The 12,351-nt window shown below is 39.0% G+C and overlaps 2 protein-coding genes across 2 annotated transcripts; both read left to right on the forward strand.

Moving 5' to 3' along the window:
• The first annotated feature begins 219 nt into the window (after positions 1-219).
• On the forward strand, positions 220-4,244 carry LOC144449314 (collagen triple helix repeat-containing protein 1-like). Its single transcript, XM_078139833.1, has 4 exons — positions 220-404; positions 1,781-2,008; positions 2,129-2,324; positions 3,425-4,244. The coding sequence occupies exons 1-4, from the start codon at positions 321-323 to the stop codon at positions 3,574-3,576; spliced, it is 660 nt and encodes a 219-aa protein (XP_077995959.1). The 5' UTR covers positions 220-320; the 3' UTR covers positions 3,577-4,244.
• Positions 4,245-5,322: 1,078 nt separating this feature from the next.
• LOC144449646 (protein unc-93 homolog A-like) lies at positions 5,323-8,473 on the forward strand. Its single transcript, XM_078140220.1, has 3 exons — positions 5,323-6,243; positions 7,011-7,278; positions 8,238-8,473. The coding sequence occupies exons 1-3, from the start codon at positions 5,323-5,325 to the stop codon at positions 8,471-8,473; spliced, it is 1,425 nt and encodes a 474-aa protein (XP_077996346.1).
• Positions 8,474-12,351: the final 3,878 nt, after the last annotated feature.

Here is a 12,351-nt window from a genome sequence, read left to right on the forward strand (position 1 = left end):
AAAAATTCCAATAATTTCTTCAAGGAATACCTATCATTGAGCTGCACATCATGATGTGGTCCCAAAATCCACATATCGTGCAAAAGGGGTGATTGACTCCATTGGTTGACCTAACCTGACAATTTTCATTCACATCAGATGGACGGCTCAGATGCCTCATTTGTCACTGTCAGTAGAAATATGCAACGCCCTTTCGGTCTTGTTAGCGTAGCACAGAGCGCAGCTAGTGTCTACATTTATAGAAACTGTAGAAGGTCTGCTACCCGGGTCTGCTACGTTGCGCAATATTGTCTGGTTAAAACTGACGTGACAGACAGAAAATGGCAGGCACCTACGTCCTATGTCTCTTGGTCACGGTGGGTTTTAGTCTTGCAGCGTCCCAAGACACATCTGGTTCGTCACAGGTAAGTCGATGTTCCAGTCACGGTTTTGGGTTGCTATAGACAATATTTGGATTGGTACTGCCCGTACATAATAGTAGTTTGCATAGGAACAGCGCTTAGAAAATACGACTTCGAGTCAACTGTAACATTGATTGTGACACAGACTAGTTTTAGTCTACTGGTGGGGGTTTCCATCTTTATTTGTAATGTGTGAAACTATCAAAAAGAAATGCTGTAAAGCCGGAGTTTTTCATTCCGATTTCTACTTACAAAGGAAGTTCTTTTGGCAAAGCTTTATCAAAATCGATGCCTGGATCAATAAAGTTCACCAAACCTTTTCATCTTTCACTGCAAGCCAGCACTAGAAGAACGTGTCGCATCATGTGATTAATTTTGGTGTGGAAAAGTGAGTCAGCATTACATGTAAGAAAGTATCATTTAGGGTCCCAAGTGTCTCTTCGTGGTGGCCCATACATTGGATCAAAAATGTTGATTAGAATCCAGTATGTGGCCGGCCTTCCTGGTGACACGTATGGCACTTTCACTGTGAATCTCCTCTATGAACACTCATGCCATCGATGATGAATCCTCCAAACACGGGATTCGATGAACATCAACAGTAAACTGTTCTCGAATATACTGAAGAAAGAGTGGTTGATAGCCTACTATAAAGTGTTTGCGTCGCAAAAAACTTTGAGTGGCCCCCTTTACCCACTATCTACTTGTAGCGTTGTTCGTCAGTTTTAATACTGCTGGGTTTTCGTGGAATCAATTTATAATACATGTAAAATTGTTTGCAATCATATCACAGGGCACTCAGACTTAGTTAGTTATGTTTATGAAAACAAACAAACAAACAAACAAACAAACAAACAAACAAACAAACAATAAATGAATACTGACAAGCACATACACAACAAGTGTGACCATTCCGTATATAGGAAAGCATATACATAGTAATTCTTGGAGTTGATAATGAATTGTAACACTCTCTTGTTGATGCTTGTCAGCATTTATTAATTAATTAATTAATTAATTAATTTATTTATTTATTTTGTTTGTTTGTTTGTTTGTTTGTTTGTCTGTCTGTCTGTGTGTGTTTGTTTGTTTGTTTGTTTGTTTGTTTGTTTTCGTAAACATAACTAACTAAGCCTAAGTGCCCTGTGATCATACAACTCTGTAATAACTGTAGTCGACAAAAGTTAGTCTAGTTCTGCACATCGAGCAGTTCAAATTATAAATATATATGGTCAGTTTGGACACCAAGGTTTAAGATTCTTAAAAATTCATTTGGACCCAGCACCTTTTAACAAGTCTCACAATTCATGTCGCACTAGTTGATAATGTACCAACATATGTGATTTATATCTGATACATATCCCTTTGATAATTTCCAGTCTTCTTCAAATCCCTGCCTATCTTCTCCCGCTGGTATTCCTGGTATTCCCGGTACTGCTGGTAGTCCTGGAAGAGATGGACGTGACGGGTTCAAAGGTGAAAAGGGTGACGAGGGTTCAAATGGTCCTAAGGGAGAGAGTGGGGAGAATGGATTGCCATTTGTCCCAAACATCAAACAGTGTGCATGGAACAATATTAATGATGGCCGTGATAGTGGACTTATTAAGGTATTTGTATAGTTTTGTTGCCATGACAACTATATTGCATGTTACTGTAGAAAACGATCGAGCTTAATCCTGGACAATTAACCTCTACGTGTAATCTAACTGTCAGATCTTTTATTTCAGGAGTGTAGGTTCACCAAAAAGGCAAGTAATACAGCACTACGTGTTTTGTGGAATGGCAACTTCCGTGCAATCTCGGCTGGTGGCAGTTGTACTCGTTGGTATTTCACGTTTGATGGCAGTGAATGCAATAACCCGTTGCCAATAGACTATGCCCTTCATACTCACAACAGCCACAACATGCATTTTGGATCATCGGGTACGTCAGAACAATTAGAAACTAGAATACAAGTTGAAGTTCATCCACAAAAATCACCACAATGCAGAATCGACAACTTTAACGTAATTTAATCATTTTGTAAATCTCATTTTTAATAATGTATAAAATAATTACTTACTCCGCATTGAACTAACTACATTAATTTAATTAAACTAATTGAATTTATAGATTAATTAACAATACTACTGTTAGTTTTTATATAGCGCTTTCCCACTCTGTGCTCGAAGCGCTTAATTAACAGCAATTAAATTAATTGATTGGCCGGCCGGTTGGTTGATAGATTGATTGATTGATTGCTTGATTGATTGATTGATTGATTGATTGATTGATTGATTGATTGATTGATTGATTGATTGATTGATTGATTTCTTGAGTGAGTGAGTGAGTGAGTGAGTGAGTGAGTGAGTGAGTGAGTGAGTGAGTGAGTGAGTGAGTGAGTGAGTGAGTGAGTGAGTGAGTGAGTGAGTGAGTGAGCGAGCGAGCGAGTGAGTGATCACTAAATCCGTACTATAATTAAAACGATTTGATACTAGACCAGTTAGTAAATTCCATGTAAAAGTAGATTTACAAGAACAAATCACGAATAAATAAATTCGTTATAAAGATACTGAAACTCCAAAGAAAAAAACCCGTTCAATTTCATGAGCACAATAAAAATTAAGATGGGAAAGTACAGTCTTCGGAGAGTAAATAGGGTGAGGTTATGCACAGATGTACAAGGAGGCAAAACATGAATGATCATCAGTACGAAAGCTATAACGAGCAAATTTAACGGTTTGAAAAAAAAGTCTGGTTTTCTCTTAAATAATAAAGAACCATGTAATAAATTTGTCTGCGATTGACGCCATCACACAGGTATCGAACAGCATCTGATCAATACGACGATTATGTCACGACAGGCACAGGGGGCGTACTTCTCTCCCAATCAAGTTACCAATTTTACATTCGAGAGCTTCCCACACTTGTACATTATATGAGCCATATACTCATTCATGTGTTATTTTTGTCACTCCTCTTCATGTGAGAAAGGTTACAGGTTTTATATTTTAACCTCCATTGTTTTTCAACTTTTATTTCAGTGGAAGGATTCTGTTTTGGTATCCCAGCTGGCAGAGTCGATGTAGAGTTTCGAATGACCACAGGATGCCAAGGTCTAGCATCGGCCGATGTATACACTGGGTGGTCATCGGTTAGCAGAATCATTATTGAGGAAGTACCAATGGAAAATTGATGCCTTTGCATTATGACATGTGACACTCCCCTTTACAATTCTACCACTAGGCTGTCGTCACCGACAGTCGTTCTGACTTCCAATAATCTATTTTCTAATATTTTTGTTGATACATGCAGAAGAGTAGCTTTCGGAACTACGTGCCCACAGACATTTGTTACCCGAGATATGTTTATGATTACAGCAAACTATCAATTATATTAACAAATGACATTGGTAAAATAACCCTGTTTTCTAGGACCGCGTAAAGCCGTCAGCGGAGTAATGCTGTCGCCTTATTTTACTAAATTCATTTATTATCGGCCAAATACATCAATATTATCGATAATTTGCTGTATTCTAAAACAAATATTTCCGCATGTACCTTTAGTTGTACGGGTTTTGTGGTCATGACAATGGTAGAATTATCTCGTACGTTGAAGACGTGCAAAGTTTCTCGATGGTTCTCGAAAAAAAACACAATGACAATTTTTAAAAAGATCCTAGTTTGCATTTGCATTTGGGCACGTTTTTTTTTTTAAAAAAAGGTGTTTCCAGTGAATATCATTATTCCATTGATATTCTAATATAAGTGTCATATTTTTTTACAGTAGAAAATCATTGCAAAGTTGTTTTACTAATTGAAAATCTAAAATAAATACACACTGTTCATCCATGTGACCATTCAGAGACCATTTTCTGATACAAAAAGTCAAAGTTTATGCAAATATACACGTTGAATCTGATTTCAAAATTCTCATTAAAATGTTATTTATCAACTGTTAGGGGCTTTAGTAATTACTGGGTATGTGACTCTATATATTGCCTGTTGACACCCCCATACAGTGTACGTGACTCTATATTGCCTGTTGACACCCCCATACAGTGTACGTGACTATATTGCCTGTTGACATCCATAGTGTACGTGACTCTATATTGCCTGTTGACACCCTAGTGTACGCACATCACTCTATATTTATTGTTGACACTCCCAACAGTGTACGTGACTCTATATTGACTGTTGTCACCCCACACTGTTTATGTGACTCTACAGTTGACACTCTCACACACTGTTCGTGACTCTCCCACACATCAAGTTGTAGGTGAATCTATATTGACTGTTGACACTCCCACATAGTGTACGTGACTCTCCTTACACTACAACTAATACATGTGTAAATTGATTCATTATAGCAGCAATTTGACTTGTATGTTGATATTGTGGTACAACTGTTCGGTGACAGTGGTGAGATTTGGCCATGGTGGTAATGGTGGGATGTGGCAATGGTAAGATGCATTGAATGTAGCCCTCCCTCGAGAACCAGTTTGTAAATTCCACACCTAATTCCCTGGCCCTCTCCGGAGTGACAATGCAATACAGCGCCACGTATACATGAGCCTCGTTTTTACTGTCGCAGGTGACACCTACCCTTTCCCCCTATGCAAATTTTCACAACCCCTCTCTACACATTCCTACGCAGAGTTCAATGTTGAAAAGCGTATCCAAAATAATGCACGTGAATGGATTTATCACATTCTCTATAGTGGTCTGAGTCACATCACAAGAGCGCTAAAAACATGAAAAGGGGAATGTACAATGTATATATATAAACCATAAACTAGGGGAGTCTTTGACCCGTCAGAGCACTGAGGTCATACGTCTGTGGCGACCACTGTGATTGCGGTTATTTATATTTGGAAGCGTTGATATTTTTTCTCTGACAATACAGCTTGTTCCCAGTAACCCTAGGATTTGGTACCGGTATCATGAAGCTCACTGTCGAAGGAAGTGAAGATGACACACAGACTTTTCTAACTGACAGTGCCGCGTACACGGAATCGTTTACGAAATTACAACAACGACAATGCTGGAAAAACCTCCTGGTCCTTGGTTTTGTTTTTATGTTGGTTTTTACAGCCTTCAACGGCCTACAGAATCTACAGAGTACGATCAACCAGTCGGCTGGAGTTGGCGTCATCTCATTGAGTACGATCTATGCATGTTTTATCGTGTCGTGTTTACTGGCTCCAAATATCATCGACAAGCTTGGATCCAGATTGACGATGGTTTATAGTATTACGTTTTACGCTCTGTATGCGGCTGCTAATTTGTTTTACAGTGCCTGGGTTTTGATTCCGGCGTCTGCTCTTCTCGGGCTCGCTGCAGGGCCATTATGGACATCACAGGGGTCATATTTGACGACACTTGCGACGAGGTATTCTGAGGTCACTACTCAATCAAGGGAGAGTGCAATTAGTTATCTCAATGGAGTTTTCTACATGCTTTTCCTCTCTTCACAAATATGGGGTAACTTAATATCATCGTATATACTGTTCGGTGGTTCCAACTTCGACGTTTCTAACTTTCCTGGCCGGTTTTGCGGAAATAATTACTGTCCAGGTCGTGACCTGCCCGGGGGTGCCTCGCCAATCGGAAGCGACTATAAAACTGTGAACGTACTTCTAAGTGTATATTTTGGCAGCACTGTCGTTGGATACATCATTCTTCGATTTATGTTGGATGACCTGCCAAACAAGCCCTGTTCTGAGAAGAATGGTTCAATCGGTGGACTTGCTCGTTTGACGACAGCTCTGCGTCTTCTCAAAGAACAGAGTTTCTACTTATTGGTACCACTGATGATGTTGTCGGGAGTTTCGATGGCTTTTGTTTATGGAGATTTTACACAGGTATGGGAAAACACAGACATATATAACTCTTGATAAGTTTCAGCAGGTAACACATTATACATGTAAATCACATTGGTATGTATGGTCGATGATATGCCAAAGAGCCTAGAATAACACAGATTTCTAAAACCACGTGGTTTTGCTCCAAGAAACCCACAAAATGTGCAACATGACAATTTTTGATACGCTAAACGTGATGACTCTTCAACCTAATGTCTAATGATCAAGTAATTTCGCAAGGCGGATTGAATTCGAAGGCGTACACATTTTCTTACAACCGCCATCGATCATGAAGGTTAAGACCCCGGGGGCCGAGATATGTTACCGACAGTAACATGTAACAGTAAGAAATAAACGAATAGGTGGCGAGAGAAACGGCACATTTTCTCATATATACGTCAAAAAATCGGTTGAAATCTTTGGAAATGAGAGAGAGAGAGAGAGAGAGAGAGAGAGAGAGAGAGAGAGAGAGAGAGAGAGAGAGAGAGAGAGAGAGAGAGAGAGAGAGAGAGAAATATACAGACAGACAGACAGACAGACAGACAGACAGACCGACAGGGAGAGGGTGAGAGGGAGCGACGGATAGAGTACGCATAGAAGGTTTTGCTTTACTGAGAACGGTTTTGTTGATAATTAGGATACTTCTGTCACAAAGTTTCAGCCAATGCAGTGTTGCGTCCAATACTTTTGAAGTTTTTGTTTTGTTTTGTGGGTGTTTTGTGTTGAATGACGTCGACCTTATCCTTATCAAATTTATCTCATTGTAGGCATTCATCACTTGTAGCCTCGGTGTCCACCATATAGGATATATCATGTTAGCATATGGGGTCGTCCAAGCGGTTTCCTCTTTCATCTTTGGTCGTATAATGGAATATGTTGGTCGTTTTACACTTTTCACGTTGGGTGGAGCGTGCCTGTTCGGCCTATTGGCCGCAATGTCAACATGGGAACCGGAGAAGGGAGACGTGAATTTGTTGGTCACAGTTGCTGCGATGTGGGGACTTGTTGACGCTATATGGCAGACCCAAGTCAGTTGTAAGTCCAAGAACACATACTCTGAAATCTGAAATTTCTCTCTCTCTCTCTCTCTCTCTCTCTCTCTCTCTCTCTCTCTCTCTCTCTCTCTCTCTCTCTCTCTCTCTCTCTCTCTCTCTCTCTCTCTCTCTCTCTCTCTCTCTCTCTCTCTCTCTCTCTCTCTCTCTCTCTCTCTCTCTCTCTCTCTGTCTGTCTGTCTGTCTGTCTGTCTGTCTGTCTGTATGTCTGTCTGTCTGTCTGTCTGTCTGTCTGTCCGTCCGTCCGTCCGTCCGTCCGTCCGTCCGTCTGTCTGTCTGTCTGTCTGTCTTCTGTCTGTCTGTCTGTCTGTCTCTCTCTCTCACACACTCTCTGACACACACACACACACACACACACACTCTCTCTCTCTCTCTCTCACTCTCTCTCTCTCTCTCTCTCTCTCTCTCTCTCTCTCTCTCTCTCTCTCTCTCTCTCTCTCTCTCTCTCTCTCTCTCTCTCTCTCTCTCTCATATCTGTAGGTATGGACATATTTTATTTTCCATAGTTGAATCTTTCATTTATCATTCGCATTTCGTCATCATAATACATGTGGTATCTTGACCACTCTTTCCAAGCGTGATGTATTTACATTATGTTTGTGTTGCAACACATGGGAGTGTCACTAATCATTTACACATAGAAAGAGAAAACTCCCCGTGATTTTAATTTGATTGGTTTTGTTACCATGATATCGCTATTTGAACATGATTATTTTTATTTTTCTTCATTATGGGTACATGTTATGGTGCATATAATACCAAATGGAACTACATTCACACTATGCCCATATTTTAATAGAATTGTTATGCTATCTGCAAATAATATATTTTCCGGTGAAAATTGGACAATTAATCTTTCCAAAAATCAGATGACGGCCTTGTTTCATTATTGTATGTATATATACGTTGTAAAAAAAACTGTATCATCATTTCTATTTACAGCTATGCTTGGGGTGGTCTTCCCAAATAATCAAGAGTCGGCCTTCTCTAACTATCGACTGTGGCAATCGCTGGGAGCTGCGATGACGTTTGGATACAGTAATTACCTGTGTATGTTAACGAAGATATATATCGCTGGTGGTCTTTTGGTGGTTGCCATGACGACATATGTATTATTTGAGTACAAAAACAAACAGAAAAGCACAGCGCTTCACCAGCTGTCGACAGAACTGAGCTAGAATGCACACACACACACACACACTCGCACACACACACACACATACATACATACATACATACATACACACACACATACACATACATACATACATACATACATACATACATACATACATACATACATACATACATACATACATACATACATACATACATACATACATACATACATACATACATACATACATACATACATACATACATACATACAGTACCTGTAATACATATTTTGAATCAATGACCAATTATCAAGAAGTTGGTTTGTGACACCTCTAGAGTACATATCACGGTATAAAAGTAGTATCATAAGTAAGATGGATTTAAAGAATTGTCGGGGTGTTCCCGCTACATTATATGTTATACTACTTATGTAAATATTGGATTTTAATATGACTTGTGTTAAAGTGAGTGTTTCATATTTACCCTGTCAAGTTTTAGCTAAGTAAGGTTTAATTAACCTATCAACTGATCAGAAGCCAATACGCATGTACACGCTGCAAGTTATATACAACTACGGTATAACGCAGAGGTATCCGTTCAACGTTCGGTTCCATATAACCGTATTAATACAAAAATAAAACTTTCAGAAAAGTGCATCTCCGATCATTGATTTCTAAATAAGTACAGCTCCCATCCCACAGTTCACCGACGCGACGCGTACGCACCCAGTGTGAAGTTAATCTGCAGTGACCCTCAGTCAGGCACCGGTATACAACGTGACCAAAATGTTTAACTCGTTTACGTTTAGCATTTCTGGTATATAAGCCCAGGTTTCACGGCTGGCTCTTCGCAGGACGGAGAAGGAAGGGACGACTTACTCCGTATGCAAGCAGGACTACCACAGGTGATGCAATACTAGCGGTGTACGGTATAACCAGTAAGTTATTGTACCTAACAAAACATTTTTTAAAGTATTCCTGTTACAGCTTTTAATTCTGTGTTTCTCGTGACCCAACAGACCCTATCAGTCAGCATAATTCTTCAATCTGGCGAAAATATTTTTTTTTAAATGACGACCTCTACGGTAAGGTTAAAAAAACCCCACTGATTTCACGATAGATGCCCCCACGAGCGTCACGGTGTATCTAGGCTGAGCGAAAAGTATCGCTTATCGTGGAAATTTGGGAACTTTGATATTAAAATGGTTCAATGTCTCCTTCTGCAGACTTTAAATGTCATTTATATGTTATTGAGACTGAACCTGAAGTGAAAGTATCACCAACTTGTACACATACTCTTACTTTTTTTCTTGTTTTAAAAATATAATTTTAACCGACCGACCGACCCCGACATCATTCAATTAAAAGGGTTAACGATGAGAAACACACAATTAAATACAAGCAAATACATTAATGTCCAGTTCTTGTGATCTTAACAATAAGAGTTTTAAATTTACGTCAGATGTGTAGGCCAGACGAAATAAAATGATGTTTTTCCCTTGTGTTTTATTGAGTCAAATATTTTTAAAACTGGGTTCTTTATTTTTTCCGGTCAATATTACAGTACTCATCAATAGGTGCATTAAAGGGACAAGCCATCAATATCAAAATAAGTGGCCGTGTGGGTGAGAAATGAATTTACTTGGGATATTTAAGCTCAATAAATAAAAAAAAAAACAAATTTACTGTGTCCTCTACCTGTAATTTTTTTCAATCAATTTGTAAACTTTCTACGACAAAGAATACCATGACAACAGTGGTATAAGACGACGATTCTTCTGTAGATACAGACACTTTTTATTCTTTTGCTGTCGCACCGTCTTTATGTTTGTTGTGAGTACAAAGAATGGTAGATGTATTCCTATTAGTAAATTCCTACACTGATGGAATTAGAATGCCCTTCTAATAGCAACCATTCAGTTTGTAATTCTAAAGTCAGAGTATTTCCATGTAATTCGTAAATTGTGTATTTCAAGGTACTGAAATTTAATACTTTTTCCCTATACGTTGTACTGCTTACCCCCAGCCCGGTCTACCCTCTATGAACCAGAATTCCCAGAGAAAAGGGTGGAACAGACATGCAGACACACATAGACACATAGACACATACATACATACATACATACATACATACATACATACATACATACATACATACATACATACATACATACATACATACACCCACCACATTATCCTCAATATCTTACAACACTGTTAACCTGATCACTCCTGTGAGATGCACTCCTCGCCTCACACCACAACTAACAATTGATTCACTGTATGGTTGTCAGCATAGTTCTGATATATCTGTACAAGTGTGGCAGTGGGATGGTGCAGCATTTGGATTTGGCAGTGGTGGCAGCGATGGGATAACAAAAATCACAAAATGTGACCCTCCTCTAATTTCCATTTTCTCAAATATGGTCCTCCCCGAGAACCGATTGTAAAATTTGACCTCTCCCATTCCTCTGGTCCTATTCACCAGATAGTGGGTTTTATTTAATTATCATATTTCATGATTATCATATTGTACGGTATAAATGAAGAGCGCCACTTACGACAGCCTTAGAGGATGTGATTAAAACGAGCGCCACGCACGACATCTCTTCTCCTAGTCAAGAAGGGCCATAGGAAGGTTGGGGAGGTATCGCTTTATACAAATCGGGAAGGGCCACATTTTAGAATTGGGATTGTGGGAAAGTCACATTTTACTTTGACTCATTGTATTGTTTAACTTTGCATTATTTTGTGATTTGGCATCCCATCGCTGCCTCCAAACATCCCGCACTTGCAATATCGGTTAGGGTTAGAGTTAGGATTAGGTACAGTCACATCAGACCATGTCAATCAAATTGCTGCTGACAACCATGTCTTGAATTAATTTTCAGCTGTGAAGTGAGGGGAGAAGTGGGTCTCACAGGAGTAAAACGGGAACAGTTGGGTAAGGGATTAGATCATGCTGTACGGATGTTGATCTCGGTCCCGAGTGTATACTCGATCTAGTCTTTAGGAGAGTTCTGGCCCTCAGCTCAACCAATGAGATCCACACACATTGATTAGTGCAGTGGCTCCAATCTTCACACAGATTCACTTTGTTAGTAGTTTAGGAAATGACCAACGTCTTTAATACTTTCAATGTGGTGGCAGCGATGGGATTACATGTAAGTCATTTCAACCATTGATTCTTGGACTACTGTCCTTTCCCATGTCTGACTAAACTATGCTTTGAAATATTCTAACAGACCTAGGGGGCGGTCAGGTTTTAGAGAAAGAAAATTGAGGGAGTGGCTATGTGGATGAGGATTGGGTATTTATTTTGGATTCATAATTTATTAAACAAATTTTATAATCATGGCTCCCTACTTGAAAAGTCAGTGAGAAACAACATGTGTCAACTCCTTGTTTGTAACTCAATACATTACGAAAGGTTAATAAATGTGTAAAATCTTTGTTATTGTACGTACAAAAACAATTTTATTTTAGCTTTTTGCAATGTATTAGGTTACAAACACAGACTTTGTCAATGTTGTTTCACATTGATTTTTCAAGTAGGAAGCCATGATAGGATTGTTTTATATTAAAAATACGAAATACATACCCAATCCATATGGCCACTTTAACACGGCGGAATCGGGAGAGGGTCATATTTACGCAACAGTCCGGACCTGATTTCCCCACTCCTTGTAATTACTGACGGCTCCCTAAAATCATTAAATATTTCACACCTGTGAAATGATTGTAGCGTTATTTTTTTTTGTTTATAGCAAAAACAAAACCGTTAAAAACAAATACTAACGCAACAATTATGCTCCTTCCATCTTGGTACACTGGAGACTGAAGTCACTTTATTATAGTGCAAACATTCGTATTTTAGCAATTGATGAAATACATATTTTAAGTGAATTTATCTTATATTCATATTTTAGAGTTTTGTC

This window comes from Glandiceps talaboti, chromosome 18 (genome assembly GCF_964340395.1).
Source record: "Glandiceps talaboti chromosome 18, keGlaTala1.1, whole genome shotgun sequence".
Lineage (NCBI taxonomy): Eukaryota > Metazoa > Hemichordata > Enteropneusta > Spengelidae > Glandiceps > Glandiceps talaboti.

Coding starts and splice junctions, on each gene's coding strand:
- LOC144449314 (XM_078139833.1), top strand. CDS start 321: ATGGCAGGCACCTACGTCCTATGTCTCTTGGTCACGGTGGGTTTTAGT. Junction 405..1,780: donor ACACATCTGGTTCGTCACAG/GTAAGTCGATGT, acceptor GATAATTTCCAG/TCTTCTTCAAATCCCTGCCT. Junction 2,325..3,424: donor CATGCATTTTGGATCATCGG/GTACGTCAGAAC, acceptor CTTTTATTTCAG/TGGAAGGATTCTGTTTTGGT.
- LOC144449646 (XM_078140220.1), top strand. CDS start 5,323: ATGAAGCTCACTGTCGAAGGAAGTGAAGATGACACACAGACTTTTCTA. Junction 6,244..7,010: donor TTTATGGAGATTTTACACAG/GTATGGGAAAAC, acceptor ATCTCATTGTAG/GCATTCATCACTTGTAGCCT. Junction 7,279..8,237: donor ATGGCAGACCCAAGTCAGTT/GTAAGTCCAAGA, acceptor TTCTATTTACAG/CTATGCTTGGGGTGGTCTTC.